Source organism: Molothrus aeneus, chromosome 4 (assembly GCF_037042795.1).
Source record: "Molothrus aeneus isolate 106 chromosome 4, BPBGC_Maene_1.0, whole genome shotgun sequence".
Taxonomy (NCBI): domain Eukaryota; kingdom Metazoa; phylum Chordata; class Aves; order Passeriformes; family Icteridae; genus Molothrus; species Molothrus aeneus.
In genome coordinates, this window is record NC_089649.1 from 28,112,394 (window position 1) to 28,127,828 (window position 15,435).

The 15,435-nt window shown below is 37.2% G+C and overlaps 1 protein-coding gene across 1 annotated transcript in view; it reads left to right on the top strand.

Annotated features, from left to right (window-relative positions):
- Positions 1-14,943, top strand: part of CENPE (centromere protein E) — a 39,896-nt gene extending 24,953 nt beyond the window's left edge. The window contains exons 29-45 of the mRNA XM_066548158.1: positions 69-299; positions 818-1,027; positions 1,918-2,202; positions 2,315-2,473; positions 3,218-3,448; positions 4,335-4,535; positions 4,616-4,762; positions 5,973-6,185; positions 7,363-7,572; positions 8,132-8,341; positions 9,410-9,631; positions 10,256-10,459; positions 11,043-11,155; positions 11,648-11,745; positions 12,307-12,466; positions 12,918-13,180; positions 13,996-14,943. Of these exons, the coding sequence (XP_066404255.1) occupies positions 69-299; positions 818-1,027; positions 1,918-2,202; positions 2,315-2,473; positions 3,218-3,448; positions 4,335-4,535; positions 4,616-4,762; positions 5,973-6,185; positions 7,363-7,572; positions 8,132-8,341; positions 9,410-9,631; positions 10,256-10,459; positions 11,043-11,155; positions 11,648-11,745; positions 12,307-12,466; positions 12,918-13,180; positions 13,996-14,093 (3,255 nt within the window). The 3' untranslated portion in view covers positions 14,094-14,943. The remainder of the gene's footprint in view (positions 1-68; positions 300-817; positions 1,028-1,917; positions 2,203-2,314; positions 2,474-3,217; positions 3,449-4,334; positions 4,536-4,615; positions 4,763-5,972; positions 6,186-7,362; positions 7,573-8,131; positions 8,342-9,409; positions 9,632-10,255; positions 10,460-11,042; positions 11,156-11,647; positions 11,746-12,306; positions 12,467-12,917; positions 13,181-13,995) is intronic.
- The last annotated feature ends 492 nt before the right edge of the window (positions 14,944-15,435 follow it).

The window sequence follows — 15,435 nt, forward strand, 5'->3', positions numbered from 1 at the left end:
CAAGTTATTTTTGCCTGTGCAAGAGGTGATTACAAATACCAATCCTGCTTTGGATTTGTCCTTTCCAGCTCACTGAAGTCACTGAAAACCTGACTCGTGTCTCATCTGAGTATGGTGACCTCCTGGCAGAAAAGCAGCAAACTGAAAGGGCAATGAGTGAGCAGCTTGAGAGAATCACTTCACTTAACAAGGAGAAGGACGAGCTTCAGCACATGGTAGAGACTTGTAAAGAAAGGGAAGAACACTTGTTAAAGGTTCAGAGGCAGACAGAGATTTTGAAGGACAGCCTGACAAACAAGGTGAGGAGTTTTGCTGTTTAATCACTATTTTGTATTCTGATGTTTTCTCAATGGTGTGCCAAATTCTTGCTCCACTTAAATCCTATTTAATTCTTAATTCTGAGAGGATCATCTTTGTGTTGGCAAGCAAACGTGAACCATGGGCAAAGGATTTTCTCTAAGTTTGTTTTCTCCTGAATAACATGCTCAACTTGTCTCAGCTTTGTAACCCATTGCATTGGTCCTTCTTTGGAATGGATGTGAATTTGCCTGAGTGCCTATTCAGTACAATAATCAGTAATTGAGCGCATACTCCACCTTTTTAAAAGGCACTGTGTAGACAGCATGAACCGAACAGGGTTTTGAATCCTTAGTGCTTTGCATGCTCTTTGAATAACAGGTTTGGTTTGGAAGATGTTCTACTTTGGTTGTACTGGTTTAAAGTTAAGAACACTGTAGGAGAGTGAATCAAACAAAACTTTGGCATTTAATTTTATATTGAATTGATGAAAACGCTGTCTTTGCATATTTTTTAATAGATCTCAGAAATGACAGAAGAAATGAAAATCATCACATCAGAGAGAGGTCAGCTTGCTGAGGAAAAATCAGAAAGTAATACCTGTAGAGAAAGTGATCAGCTTCAGGTGCAAAAGGAACAAATCATTTTCCTTACACAAGAGAACCGTTCATTGCAGGAGAAGCTGGACAGTTTACTTTTGAAAACAGAGGAGTTTGGGGAAGGAACTTGGGTAATTATGCTAAAGCTGTAATGGGAAGCTTGCTTATTTAAACTTTTGCTTGAGTGAAATATCTTGTAAAAGCTGCAGACCATTAAAGAGCAAATTTATTGTTCACTTAAGATATAACTCCCCATATATTTATGAATGGACATCTAGTACCAGAATGTGACAGGTGTTTTTGTCGGTAAAGTATTGACTTGATTTCCATGCACATGGATATAGTTCTTATAATCAAGTAAGCTGAAGCTAAAATCTGCTCATCTGTAGAGTAATTCTGCCTTTTTAAATTATAGCTAGTACTGACTTTGTCCTTTTTCAATGGAAGGGACATAGCAACCAGCACTTTGTATAACTGCCTGTGCTGATTGTACATTTGTGGGCAGGGTGGGTGTGTATATATATACAAACACAGGCACACACACACATATATATATAATGTAAACTTCAAAAGAAAAGTATTGTATGTGCATTTATTTTAATATTGAAGAGGCTGTGGACAAATTTCAAGTAAATAATTTTCTGGGCCAACCTAGCATGTTATACTTTTGAGACTACGAATAGGGATAAGGTCTCTAGTTTTAAGATGGGAGAGGTTTGTTGTTGGGCTTTTTTGTTGCTGATATTCCCCCTATGCTTAAACTATGACAGTGAAATACTACTTCTGATAACTTCTAAAAGAAATTTTTGCTTCAAGTTTTATTTTCACATGTCTCTTATTTTATTCAAGAACCTTAAATTGAATATGGACTTTGGTCAAACTGTAATATTCTAAAAGAAGTACTAATCTGTCTAAAGCAGTGTTGCTGTCTGTTGTACATAATCAACCTGTCAAAGGTGTCAGATACGTTTTTCCTAAAGCTGCATTCTGAATATGTTTATTTGAACCTCTTACAAAATAGATACCACCGATTCAAGGACAATCTATGGAGCAAGAGTTATTGCTTCTGAGAGAAGAGCTGAGCCAGGCACAACAGAAATTGCATGAAATGGAGGAAGCAAAGGCCAGTGAATATCAAGGGGAAACTGAAAAAATGGAGAGAACAGATGTTATTCCAAAACCACATGACTCCCAGGAAATCAGCATCCAGACTGAAAGAGATGATGATGAATTTAAAATGCAACTGGAAAATCTCCAGAATGAGAGAGACCAGCTAAGAGAAATGCTACAGGAGACAATTAGCAAGGTAATAAAAGTAGCTCTCTTCCCATAGGAGAGCAGCTCTAGTAGATTTCTTTGATTTTTTGCAAGTGTGGTTCAGGTGTCAATGTGTTAATGTAATTTAATTGTGTCCAAAGAACTCAGAGATGCAGGAGGAGTTGAGATGTACTCATGAATCTCTCGCACAGCATCAGGAGAAGATTGTGGAGCTGAAAGGAAGTATTTCAGAGAAAGAAAACCAGCTCTCAAAGGTGCAAGAGGCATTGAAGGAAAAAACTGATGAGCTGCAGCAGAAGGTCAGAAGCAGTTTTGTCAAGAAAATTACAAGTTCTGCTGGGTTTGATACTCCATGTCTACTGCAAACTCCAGTTTGTAGGGCTCCAGTAGATGTACTAAAGGAAACCCAGTATTTATAACTGAAGATGTCTTGGTGCTAAATGAATGAATATTATTTAGAATCAACAATGCACTTTAACTTCTCTCCATTTTCCTAGTCTTAAATTTTATGCATTCCAGTAATGTCATTTAGCTATCTCATTCTGAAGATCCTTGAGCAACTTTAGGAGAGCTTAGGTCCTGCTTTAATTAATTTACTCTATTAACAATTGGTTCTCCACTTTTTGTTTTCATGTCCGAAGCCAGTGTGGATGGTAGGCTTCAATTTAATATATAGAAATATCTCCTTTCTACTATGGATAGAGTAACTGAGGCATTTTTATGGATTTAGAATGTCTTGCATGTTTTCCCACATTTTACTTTTGCCTTCCACTGAGACAGTAGCACTGACATTTGGCTGGCTCTTAAGCAAAATTTTGGCTTACTACAGCAGGAAGCAACTGGGGGTATTATTTTCCCTAAAACAATCCATTTACAACAACCCATATGTACAACACTCTTCAATCTAAACTTCATTGCTGGGACAAGAAACCTTAGGAACATATAATGTTACTGGTTGTATTTTCTCCAAAGCATCAAGTTATTTTTGCCTGTGCAAGAGGTGATTACAAATACCAATCCTGCTTTGGATTTGTTCTTTCCAGCTCACTGAAGTCACTGAAAGCCTGACTCGTGTCTCATCTGAGTATGGTGACCTCCTGGCAGAAAAGCAGCAAACTGAAAGGGCAATGAGTGAGCAGCTTGAGAGAATCACTTCACTTAACAAGGAGAAGGATGAGCTTCAGCACATGGTAGAGACTTGTAAAGAAAGGGAAGAACACTTGTTAAAGGTTCAGAGGCAGACAGAGATTTTGAAGGACAGCCTGACAAACGAGGTGAGGAGTTTTGCTCTTTAGTCACTATTTTGTATTCTGATGTTTTATTACTCATATGCTAATCATTTGCACAAACTCTTTGATTTTTATTCTCAGCCCATCAGCTTTATGGTTGGTAATCATACATGAACCATGGGACAAGGATTTTGTCTACGTTTCTTTATTGATTTTTAGGAATAACATTGTCCACTGCTCTCAGCCTCGTACCCCATTGGGTTGGTCCAGTTTTAGAATGAACTTGAATTTATCGTATGTGTGCATTTTTAATATAATTATCAGTAATTGAACATGCCTTCCACCGTTTTTAAAAAGCACTGTGGTAGACAGTGTGGACTTAACTGGGTTTTGAATAGTTGGTGCTTTGCACACTTTCTGAATGCCAGACAATGTTTGAAAGTCTTGCACTTAGTTCTGGCCTACTCATGCTTTTCATAGTGTTTACTTTGCAGCTTTTCACCCATCAATTTTTTCTTTTGTAGATCAAAAAGTATAATTGAGGATTGCTTCAGTTTAGCAAATATTACTCTCCAGTTGAGGCAGTATAAAGATATTGTCCGTCTTTTGTGCTCATCTTCTATTTATTTTAATTTTCTTATATAGACCTAGGTTGCCTTTTCCTTTGATTCCACTTGAACTTTGAGAAAACCAAAGTTGACTGATGTTAACTTTTTGGGTGTCATGCTGTTCCTCTTCCTTGTAAATTTTTTTCTATGTGATTAGAACACCAGAATTATTTTTCAACTTTTTTTTTTCTGCTAGTATGAATTTTAGTAATTAAGAATTCTGATTTTTGTATTTGACACAACTGATTTTACTACTTCATAGGGTGTATAAAGACCACAACCACCAAATTGTGATTTGCATTTTTCTCCACTGTTCACTGTAGATTCAACAGTTAACTGAGACGTTAAATAGTGTCTCATGTGAGAAGGACCGGTTATTAACTGAAAGAACTAATCACTATTTACAACTTAAAGAACAAATCTCATCAGTTAATCGAGAAAAAGATGAGCTACAAAAACTTCTTCAGGATGCCAGGTCTGAGCAGGACCAGCTCAAGACAGAATTGCAAAGAAATTCTGAGATGGTGAGTGTTGCAATTTGCATACTTGAGTTATGAATAACTTCTCATCTCAAGTGGTACTTAAATATGTGGTTTTATTTTAGTGTGTTGAAACAAAGGCACAACTGGAAGATGCTTTAGAACAACTGAAGCAGAGTAACCTGAACAATAACTCCATTCAGGTAAACCCAGTGGATATTGCAGAGCAGGTGGCCAATGACAGCTTGACAGACAAAACCTTGAAAATTAAGGTAAGCTTATTTTTCTGTTTGTTTTAAGGATGCACATAGAAACTTAATGACACTTGTCATGGAGCATAAGCCTTTTGTGCATTATGTAAAACGTGGTTAGAATATCTTGCTAAGACGCTGCCTACCATGGGATCAGCTGATTTGCTGTTGTTGTTCAGTAGTTGCACATCAACTTAATGCTCACAGAATATCTCACTTGTTTTCATTACTGTGCAGCCACCCCAATGAAAATAACTAGTCATACAGGCTCATAGAATCATTTAGGTTGGAAGAGACCTTTTAGGTTCTAGATTTCAGCCCTTAAACCAGCACTGCCATGATCACTGCTAAACCGTGTCCCTAAGTGCCAGGTGTACACATCTTTGAAGTAGCTCCAGGGATGGTGATTCCACCACTTCCCTGGGCAGCCTGTTCCAGTACTTGGCAGCCTTTTCAATTCAGAAATTTTTCCTAATAACCAGTCTAAACCTCCCTTAGTGCAACTTATCACATATTACTGAAGAGAAGAGGCTGACCCCCAAAGAGGGCTATGCCCTCCTTTCAGGCAGTTGTAGAGTGATAAGGTCTTCCTGCAGTCTCCTTTTCTCCAGGCTGAAACACCCCCAACTCCTTCACCCACTCCACAGGACCTGTGCTCCAGACCCTTCCCCAGCTCCATTGCCCTTCTCTGGACACTCCCCAGCACCACCATGTTCTTTTTGTAGTGAGGGGCCCTGAGCTGAACACAGGATTTGAGGTGTGGCCTTGCTAGTGCTGATCCCTTTCACAGTCCTGCTGGCCACACTATTCCTGACACAAGCCAGGATGCCCTTGGCCTTCTTGGCCACTGGGGAACACCCTGGCTCATGTTCTGCCAGCTGTTGACCTGCACTACCAGTTCCTTTCCTGCTGGGAAGCTTTCCAGACATTATTCCCCCAGCCTGTAGCTCTGCATGGGGTGTGTTGTGACTTTGCAGTTCAGCTCTTGAACCTCAAACAGAAGCACTTTGCCTGGGTAATTATCTGGGTTTGTGCCTGGATTGGTGTTTTTGTCATATCCACATGGCAAGTCAAAACTGAAGTCTTAATCATAATAACTTTTCCTGTTGTAAAACCAGTACATACTGTAGGGGTTAGTCCTGGAGTCAGGTAATTTATTTTATCTTTCTCTTTATAGCTAATCACACTTTTCCTCATTGTGAACAAATTAATTTGTTTCTCTTGCATTTAGGAGCTTCTTGAGAAATTCCCAAGTATGGGGAAGAGATATGAATGTCTCTCTACAATGTCTCTTAAGCTAAAGAGTGAACTGAACAGGCAGAAAGCACTGATAGCTGTGATACTGCCTCAGCTAACACTGGAGCAGAGTAAACAAGTCAAAATGCTTCAAACTAAAAATGAGGAAATGAACACTCGTCTCCAGAAATTATTGACCAAATTGAAGGTATACCAACTTATCATGCTGAATATGTGGATGCTTCATATTGTTTGGATTTGGGTTTGGGGGTTTTTTTAAATAAACTCTCAATGGTAACAGCTAGGATTCTATATACTCTAGCTTTGGGTTTTGAGAATCCATACATTGGAGAAAATATGCTGAGAGTAATTGCTTTACAATCTTAGAAAATGTAAATCAAACTTAGTTTTTAACTGTAGTTCAGCTGCTTTGCACAGAATTATTTCATTAATATTATTCAATTTTAATTGGAAAATGGAATTTCCTTTCTGTACTCTATAAATCAAATAATAGATGACTATTTCTCTGTGGGGGAAAGAGACATGCAAGGTGGCTTGGAGATGCATCCTTACTCTGCAAAACTGCCCAGGTAGTTTGATTTTACAGCCTTCCCCAGTTTGGAATCAGTTTCTCCATTGGGATAAAATTATTAGCAAAAAGGTTAAGGGTAGTTGGGGAAGAATTCCTGTTAACATATGCAGAAGTACAGTGAATGACAGAGTTTCTTCTGTTTCTTTTATTTACCATGAAATATTAAGGCCTGGGGTTTTTTTGATTGGAGCATGGAAAGGAAACATGCACAGGCCTAGCGAGAGGGGCTGAGGTTCTTGAGAGTCAGTCATGTCTACAAATAACCATTAACTTGGAGGCTGAACTAATATTCCAAAGGGTCTCATTTTATAACTTAACACAGCCATTTTAGGTTTAATTTTTTCCATAGCTGGCTTTTAACTTTCATGGTTAAAGATGTTTAAGATTCAACTAGTGAGCTCTGCTAGAATAAAGTTTTAAATCAGCACAATTACATGATTCTTATAGATCATCTGCACCTTTCACAACTCCAAGAGAAAATAAATATAACAAAGAAGACTTTGTTTTTCAAAGTTTAGATTTGTGTAAGACTGTCTAGGGCCTTTTAGACTTCTTGGCTTTTTTGGAGTCTACAGCAAAAAGCATACTGGAAAAGTGCTATCTCAGCTAAAAGGCTACATGTCATTCCTATAATGCACATGTGAACCTGCTTTTCTTAGTCATGTGTTAGTTATCCTGGACATTTAGAGGCTCAGAGACTAAGTAGAATGAATTATAAAATACTGTATTTTAGCTGGATGCAGGGTACCATTTTAAAACAGGCTCACTGATAGATTCTGTGCTTCTGCAACAGCTTCTGTTCAGCTCTGTTTGCACAAAGAGAAGAGAATATCACACTACTGTTCACAAGTATGAAATGGAATTGCTGGAGGAAAAGAGAAAACAAGGTCACCTACAGTCCCAGATTCAGTGTCTCAGGAAGATTAATTTGAAGCAGAATGAAGTATCATCTCAAGAGTTAAACAGCTGTGAAGGACTGCAGAGTTTCCACTTGGATGCAGAGGTAATATTTGGGGGAAAAAAATAGACAATAAAAACCCATTCCAAGGCATGGGGTCATGTGGTGGTGGGAATCTAATGGCATTGGCTTTATCTGGCATTCTGGGAATCTAATGGCATTGGCTTTAACTTCTCTTAAGGGCGGGGGGGGTGAAAGAATAGAGATTTTTTTATGCTGCTAGTTCTATAATAAGAAGGTTTTGCTTCATAAAGCAGCTGAAAATAAAATTATTAGGTTAGAAAATAGTTGGGGTGTTATTTACTTATTTGCCCTCTACAATACATACTATTCAATACCAAGATGACTTGTTCTAAAACAATGGAATAAACTTTTGCTAATAAGCACGTTTTTTTTCCCCTCCTTTCCACCTGCCCCAGGAACATGGATTGTCTTCTTGCTTTCCCAATAGGGTGTAATTTTAAGTCTAGCAAAACTCCTTTTATATGATAATTAGATGCTAAAACAGACTTCCTGCTATACTGATAAGTGAGAGGACAGAAGGTATATTTAGACATGTGATAATCAAAACAGTACTTAAATTTTAATTCCCTTTTTTTTTAAGAGCATTCTCAAAGATGTATCAGAAATGGAAAACGAACTTCTCTGCATAGAAGCGGAGTTAGACCAGGAAGAAAGTGCTAGAAAAGAAACAATACAGTTCTGGGAAGCTTGTTCAGGAACTCACTGGGATACAGAGGAACTGAAAGAAGAACTAAAGAAAGATAATGAAAGACTTCTGCAAGTCTTTAAATTCTGGACGCCTAAAGTGAAGGTAAAATTAAATATTATAGAATCAGAGATGTATATTGTGTAAGCACTCTGCAAATGCCTATGATTGAAAACAAAACACAAAAAAGGCTCTTAAATCATCATTGATTTATTATCAGCATTTACTCATACTTAACTGTAAAATGTAGGAATATTTAGAAGATTTTCAAAGATTTTTTAAACTTGAAAAGTTGCTTTCTAAAAGACTTTCTAGATAATAAATGGGAATAGGGTTGTTTATTTGGGGTTTTATTACTCTGAATTCTGGAAAATGTTGCTTTTCTTGCCAAACTTTATCAAAACTACTGTAGCCATTTTTAACTCAGTCAAATTTCTATTTGCATTCCTTTCTTTCTCATGCTTACTGCTTGCCTCTTTTGGAAATCTGGAGAGCATTTTTCAGGGTTTAGTGCACTATGAATAGGATTTCTCAAGATTTCATCTTTCTGATTAAATCTTAAGTTTAGCCTATTTTTAAAAGTTCCTTCTGTAGAATCAATAGTCTGTCTTGACATTTTTGGGATTTTGCAGTGTTGGCAAGGTTTTCACAAGAATTCCCTACCCTAATATTATGTAGATCAAAGCTTTTAACAAACAAAAATCTAGTAAACATTGTCATTTCCTGACAATTGTGAAGTTTTTATTTATCTGTCATGTTAAACATGTGGGTTTCTAGGATAGTCCAATGTGCAGGTTTAATTTCCTTTCGTCAGTGAATACATTCTAGTAAGAAAAATCTGTGAATAATTATGGTTTTCTCTGGCTGACTTTCAAGAAGTCTTCCCATTATAGTTCATTTTGTTTCTTTAATATTAGAGTTTGAGTTAATGCAGAAATACTGGTAAACCTGCAATACATTATCTTGTCTTGTGCCCCTTCCTGCCTCCTGTTCTTCTGTAAATGAAACTGTTCTTTGAGTGATAATGATAGTATATCTGACAGCAAGCATTATCAAATGGGACACTGAAACAAGAACGTGATAAAAATGCAGGCTAAGGTACTTCCTGTTTCTTCACTTGCCATATTTCTAGCAGATTAAAAAATTGTTCTGTGTGATGCTTCTGATTTTCAGATACTCCTTGAACTTTCTTCAGAGCTGGATGCCAGAACTGCTGATTATAGTAAAAATGCTGATGTTGAATTAAAACAGAGAAAAGAAAAAAATGAAGAGTTGCTTCAGGATCTAAACACTCTAAAAGAAAAACTGGCCCCTGGTGGCTCTGCCAGTCTGGCATTAGAAGAAGAAAATTATAGGCTTCATAATAAATTAAAGGCTGCAGAACAAGATAAAAAGGTACCAATACTTGCTTCTAAGGAAAGCTTCTTTAATGCTTGCTTTCTAAGGAAGAGTACTCCAAACTGAAAATAAGGATTGATGGCAACTGTAAATCTATGCCACCACAATACAAATAGAGTACACTTTATTTCAGTAGCTCTTTTATTTCCAAAGTGGAATTTTGAGCTCTTGCCTGTAACATGATTATTTTAATGTCCTGATTTCTGTACACAAATAGATGTTGAATTTAGAAATTCATATGAAAGCTTTTATTTGCTTTTGAAGTATTGACTTTAATAGGGTGATACTCTTGATGCTTCCTGTAAGTATATGGTATTCACTATACATGAAGCTGGAGAAGAATTCTCTATTTAATCACAAGAATTGAGAATTCATTTTCTCTCTTTTTTTGTCACAGTTACCCTTCTCCAAAACACTTTTTCTTTTCTTAGACTTGAGTGTTCTAGACTATTAAAAGGTGACATAAAACAGTGACTTGGACATGAAGAGTTGCTATAGAGTTGGAATCTGTAGTGTTGGAATTTTTTGTGTGGTTTGGGTTTTTGCTAGTTCTTGCTAAGAATATGACCATGTGCTTTTACTGTTACTGCTCATAACTGATTGATTGATGTATCTCAATAGGCTATGGAAGTAAAAATTCAGAAGCTAGAAAATGTAATAAATGAAGTGGGAGAAAGTGTCAAAGAGAGAGATGACAGGATAAGCAAGTTACAAGCACAGATAAGAATAAGAGCAGAGACAAGTGAGCTCACCCAACTGCAAGCCAGACTGAATGAGGTGGATAAATGCCTCAGGACTGCCTTAACAGAGAAACAGAGTCTTCAGGTATGAGCAAAATACTTCACTCTTCTCTTTCTCCTCTGATTAAAGACACAAAGCATGCTTGACAACAGTTGTAGGTGAAACATAGCTCTCCATATCTCCAGTCAATGTATTTGTTCTGTATGGCATTCCTAGAGTAAATTCCACTTGCTTGTTTAGCAGCCAGTTTCACATTCTACCAGTGCAACAATCAGTGGCAACATTTAGAATCCATATTACAATACTAGAAACTAAATGTGTCACTTGTATGTGATGCATTTCTGAAACACTTGAAACATCTTAAAACTTTTTAAACTGAAGCATGAGCTATTTACTCAACATTTGCATGCTAATTTAGAATTCCCAGATTTATATCTCTACAGAAGTCAGCAAAACTTCCTAAAATATGGTAGCAGGTATAGTGTAGGATACCAACTGCTACTATAGTGCTAGTTGGTAATGTGAGCCACCTTAGTGGAAAATAACTTCCTGCTCCTAGTCTTGTCCTGCAAAATCTAGCAGATCATAGTAATGATACAAGGTAAACATCCCTTAATTTCATTGCTAAGTAAAAAGCCCTTATTTGTACTAAATATTTTATTTTCAGGCAAAATTAGATAAAGGTGCTGAGCTGTACAAAGAAGAAATTGATCATCTCAAAACACAATTGGTAAAATGTGATCTGGAAAGAATGAAACAATCCAACTCCTTTGAAGTGAAGTAAGTTCAAATTTTATCTTACAATTCTCAACTACTTCATTCTTAGCTTCTACTTTGCTCTTTTCCTACATAATAAGTAGTAAGCATTCAGCTTGAGGTGTTGTAAGTTTTTATAGTGGTTAGAGAAAGTAAAATCTCTGCATACTTGGGTTGCTTACAAAACTTCTTCCCTATACACCCACCAAAATTTCTCAGTCAACTGTGTTCAGCCATAAATGAAATAACTGTTCTCACAATAGAAGGTAAGGGGACAGCAATAACTGAAAGCACTCTCTACTTCACTAGAGAGAAGGATACACCAAAAATAATTAGTCCAACTTTTGGGTGCACTTTCCAAAATCTAACTGACAACCAGGTTTATCTAGTTTTTCTCGTAAAACATGGGTGTGTCTTGTATTTGATAGCTCATTGGAATTCAGCTGAAACTGTAATAACTATTAAACTGAGGTTTTCTGTGGTTTTTTTTTTCCCCTCCCTTTCTGCTTCATATAGACTTGCTAATTATAAAGCCCTTGCAGAGCACCGAGAACAGCAGTTAACAAAGCTAAAAGAAGAACTGAGGAGAGCACACCAAGAGCAAGATGTTACTGGTAAATTCAAGATAAATAGAAGGGACTCTTTCATGTTAAACTCTGAGCTTTGAGGCTAAATCTTTGAAGACCAGATTGAGATGCCTAGTACTCAAAGGGTATGAGGAGAACTGGGTGCATTGGAAGATGAGATGGAAAGTAGATTCCATCAGCTGCATATGAACTGCATTACAATCACAGCAGCTCTTGTGTTTTTCTCCAGCCATGTTTGCCCTTGTGGAGGGATAAGCTGCAGTGGTGGTAGCTCATGTTCCCACTTTCTCCTTGACATATGAATACCTAGTTCTAATCAAAGCTATGACATACCTGGAACAATAACTAGTTTACCTCTAAGTGGCCCAGTGAAGAATCTGTCATGTTTCTTATTATCTCCCTGGCAGTGTGAATAGTGAGTGGGAGGTGTATTTTTTGTAGAAAAAATAAGTGTTGGAATGGCACTTGTAACCCCGTGAAGTTTGACATATAAGACACAAGAAGGAATAGGCTAAAAAATGTATTATTGGTTTGATTTTAAGCACTCTCCAAGTTATGCGCACACATATGTATAAATCTGTTTTCTAGTGCTGAAAGAAGCAGATCCTCAGCAATCCCAAATACCCCTTACTTGTGGTGGTGGCAGTGGTATTGTGCAGAGCACACAAATACTTGTTCTAAAATCTGAACAAGCCAAGCTACAGAAAGAGAACTTGCAGCTGAAGAAACAAAATGACCTTCTATTGAGGTAAGCGGACAGCTGACTAGCAGCATGTCAAATCATTTATGTACATTTATGTATTTATTTATTTATTTATTTATATACATTTATGTATTTATTAGTGTTTGTTTCTAGGAGACCTATGGAAGTGAGTAACCATTAATTTTGTATTCCACATCATAAACTTTTATTTAAAGCTAGTATTTTATGGCTTATAAAGCCATAAAGGCCTTTTGAACTTTAAATTGCTTACTTTCTTAAGAATCTTTTAAATGATGGAAGCTACACTTGAATTGTACATTGGAAGGAATTTCAGTTTAAAAAAAATCCTCTGAAACCAAGATACACAACTATTGTACTGCCATGTCTGTCACACATCATCTGAAAATACAGGAACTCTCTGTTCTTCAGGAATTTTTTCTTAAAGAAATTGCTGTAAACTTTTCTTAATTGAATGCTGGGGTTCTTTTCTTTGCAGTGATGAACTTCAACTGAAAGAGGAACTCAGGAAATGGAAAGAAAGAGCACTAAAATGGAGAGAACGATCCTCAAGAGAAACTACTCGAGAGACAATACCAAAGTCTCCTAAGAAGGCAGTGTCATACTTCTTTAAAGAGCAAATGCCTTCACCCTGCAAGGAAACTGTTTCTCAGGAAACAGTGACTCAGAACCTATCAAAACCTCTGCCTCTGACTTGTCCAACAAATTTCTTTGATAATTCCAACTTGGGTGTGCTAACAGGTACGTAACACAGTGGTAGTGTCCTATAAGGTTTTAAGATGCAAAATGTAAGGGATGGCCTGAGATCTGAAACTTGCATGATAACAGTTTTCCTGAATGGTTTGTCATATGACTGTTGAAAAGCTGACCATCTGAGCTGTGAAGCTTCTGTATGCTCTACAGAATCAAAATACCAAAATGGATCCTTCACCTGCAGAAGAATGTACAAACCTTTTTTTCCTTTTCTGCAGTGGAAGTGTTGATGAGTGACTTTTAGAAGTGAATCAGCAAAATATTGTTATTAGATAACTGGTGCTCTAAAATGTTTTGCTTTTTTAACTTTACATTGGTTAAGCACAGATTTTTGGTAAAACTGTATAAAGTTAACTGGTTAGCTTTTTTCTGAAGTTTTTCAAGATGGTAGACTTCAGCCTTTGATGTTGCATTTGCTACTCTGCCTGGTCCCAGCTGCAATAATAGCTGTTTTGATGAGAACTTCTGTTCCTCAGCATCACTTCAGATTTCTTATATCTGGCCTGATGACTTTTAGTGACCTTCTGCCCTCATGCTTCTCACAGCTTTCAGAAGGCCCCAGCAGACATGTTGAAGAGTAGCCAGTTTTTGAGGTATTAGTAGCAGGCTTCCAGAAAGAACATGACTCATTATTTGGTTTTGTGATGGCCAACTTGGTAACAGCACAGCTTTCCTCACAACACAAAGCTCCCCAGAGGGAAGCTTTCATAGCTGACAGACAAAACACTAATCAAGATTAAATTGCTGTATTCCTGCCGCTTGTCTAACTAAGAAAGGCTTTAATGTCCTTGTCTTCTGTACAGATACACGACCTGAGGGCACAGAGTCCACAGAAGAACATCTTAGGCACTTGTTTGGGACTTCAGACAGAGATAAAGCCCCTGACTGCAGCACCCAGTAAAGATGCTCTGTTGTAAGCTGCCCTTACAGTGCCTACAGCCAGGATCTGCATATACAAAAGAAAACTGCTTCAGGTTATAAACCATCAGCTGCTTCCATCTTTGCTGTCTTGGAGTTTCTACTTCCCACAACTGGGAAAGCTGGAATATGAGGACAAAGATGGAAAACCAGACGTTGCCCCACAACCTGCTAAGCTGCTGATGTTCTACTTTGGTGTTTTGGTGTGGATTTTTTTCATAGGAAAGAGAAGCTAATGTATTGAAAATAAAAAAGGAAAAAGGAATGGATCACAAACTAATCTACTGTGAGACTTCTCAGTCTCAAACTTTTCATTCTGTCATTCCTAAAACAGCCCTTTTCTGAGGTGTTGATATTTCTATCTTCAGAGTGCTGTTGACTTGGCAAGAAATATTCTTTTTGTTTCTTAGCATGTGGTTTTTGTACCACACGTTCTTTAGGCTAACAAAAACTGCATTTTCACCACAATCTTGACTTCTTTGGTCACTGCAACCGAAGTTACTGATCTTGTGTTTGTAGAGCACACAATCAAGGGTTCCTCCTAAACTCCTTAAAAGTTTCTGCAGCTCAGCCAATTATGGTACAGTGAGTAACTTTGAATTTTGCATCATTTTTTAATATACCTGTCTGAAGTTGTCTATTGGACTTTTTTTAAATAGTAAGCAATGGACTTCACACTCTTCTGCTTCTCTAGTGAAGGGAAAACAAACCAGATCATTGGGGCAAGATGGACTCTTATTAACCTACTTATTTGTATTGTGAGACCTACATTTTGTATGTTTTATATAAGAAATTTTAACTTGACAATAAAGTTTGTGTTAAATATGTAAAAATGGTTTTGCTGTTCACTTGTGCTATGATCCAGGGATGCTGACTGCAACATTGTGTCTAAATGTTACCAAATTAGTCTTTTATACTGATTTCATCACTTCCATCATTATTCTTCTTCTTGTCTCCATCCTCTATAAAATTCTGCAGTAATTACTTGTGCAGAAATTTACTATTGTCAGAGTTTTATTTAATTCTTTGGGTCTATCAGAAAATGGTTGAAGTCTAAAATATAGATCCTCTTCTCTTTCCTGCCCTCCATTACCAACTAAACAGGAATTGGGCACTCAGAACCTGTGATCAACTCCATTAAGGATGAAATCATCACCGTGAGATGAGAAAGGATACCTAAGGAAGATACCTGCATCAAAAGCATCATCCTTATTTTATAGGAATAAATCTCTGTGATGCTAGGTCCTGTTAGGCTCACCCAAACTGACAAGCAGATGGCTCCACTGACATGTTCCTGAGCATTCAGCAGTTACTGGAACTGGAGG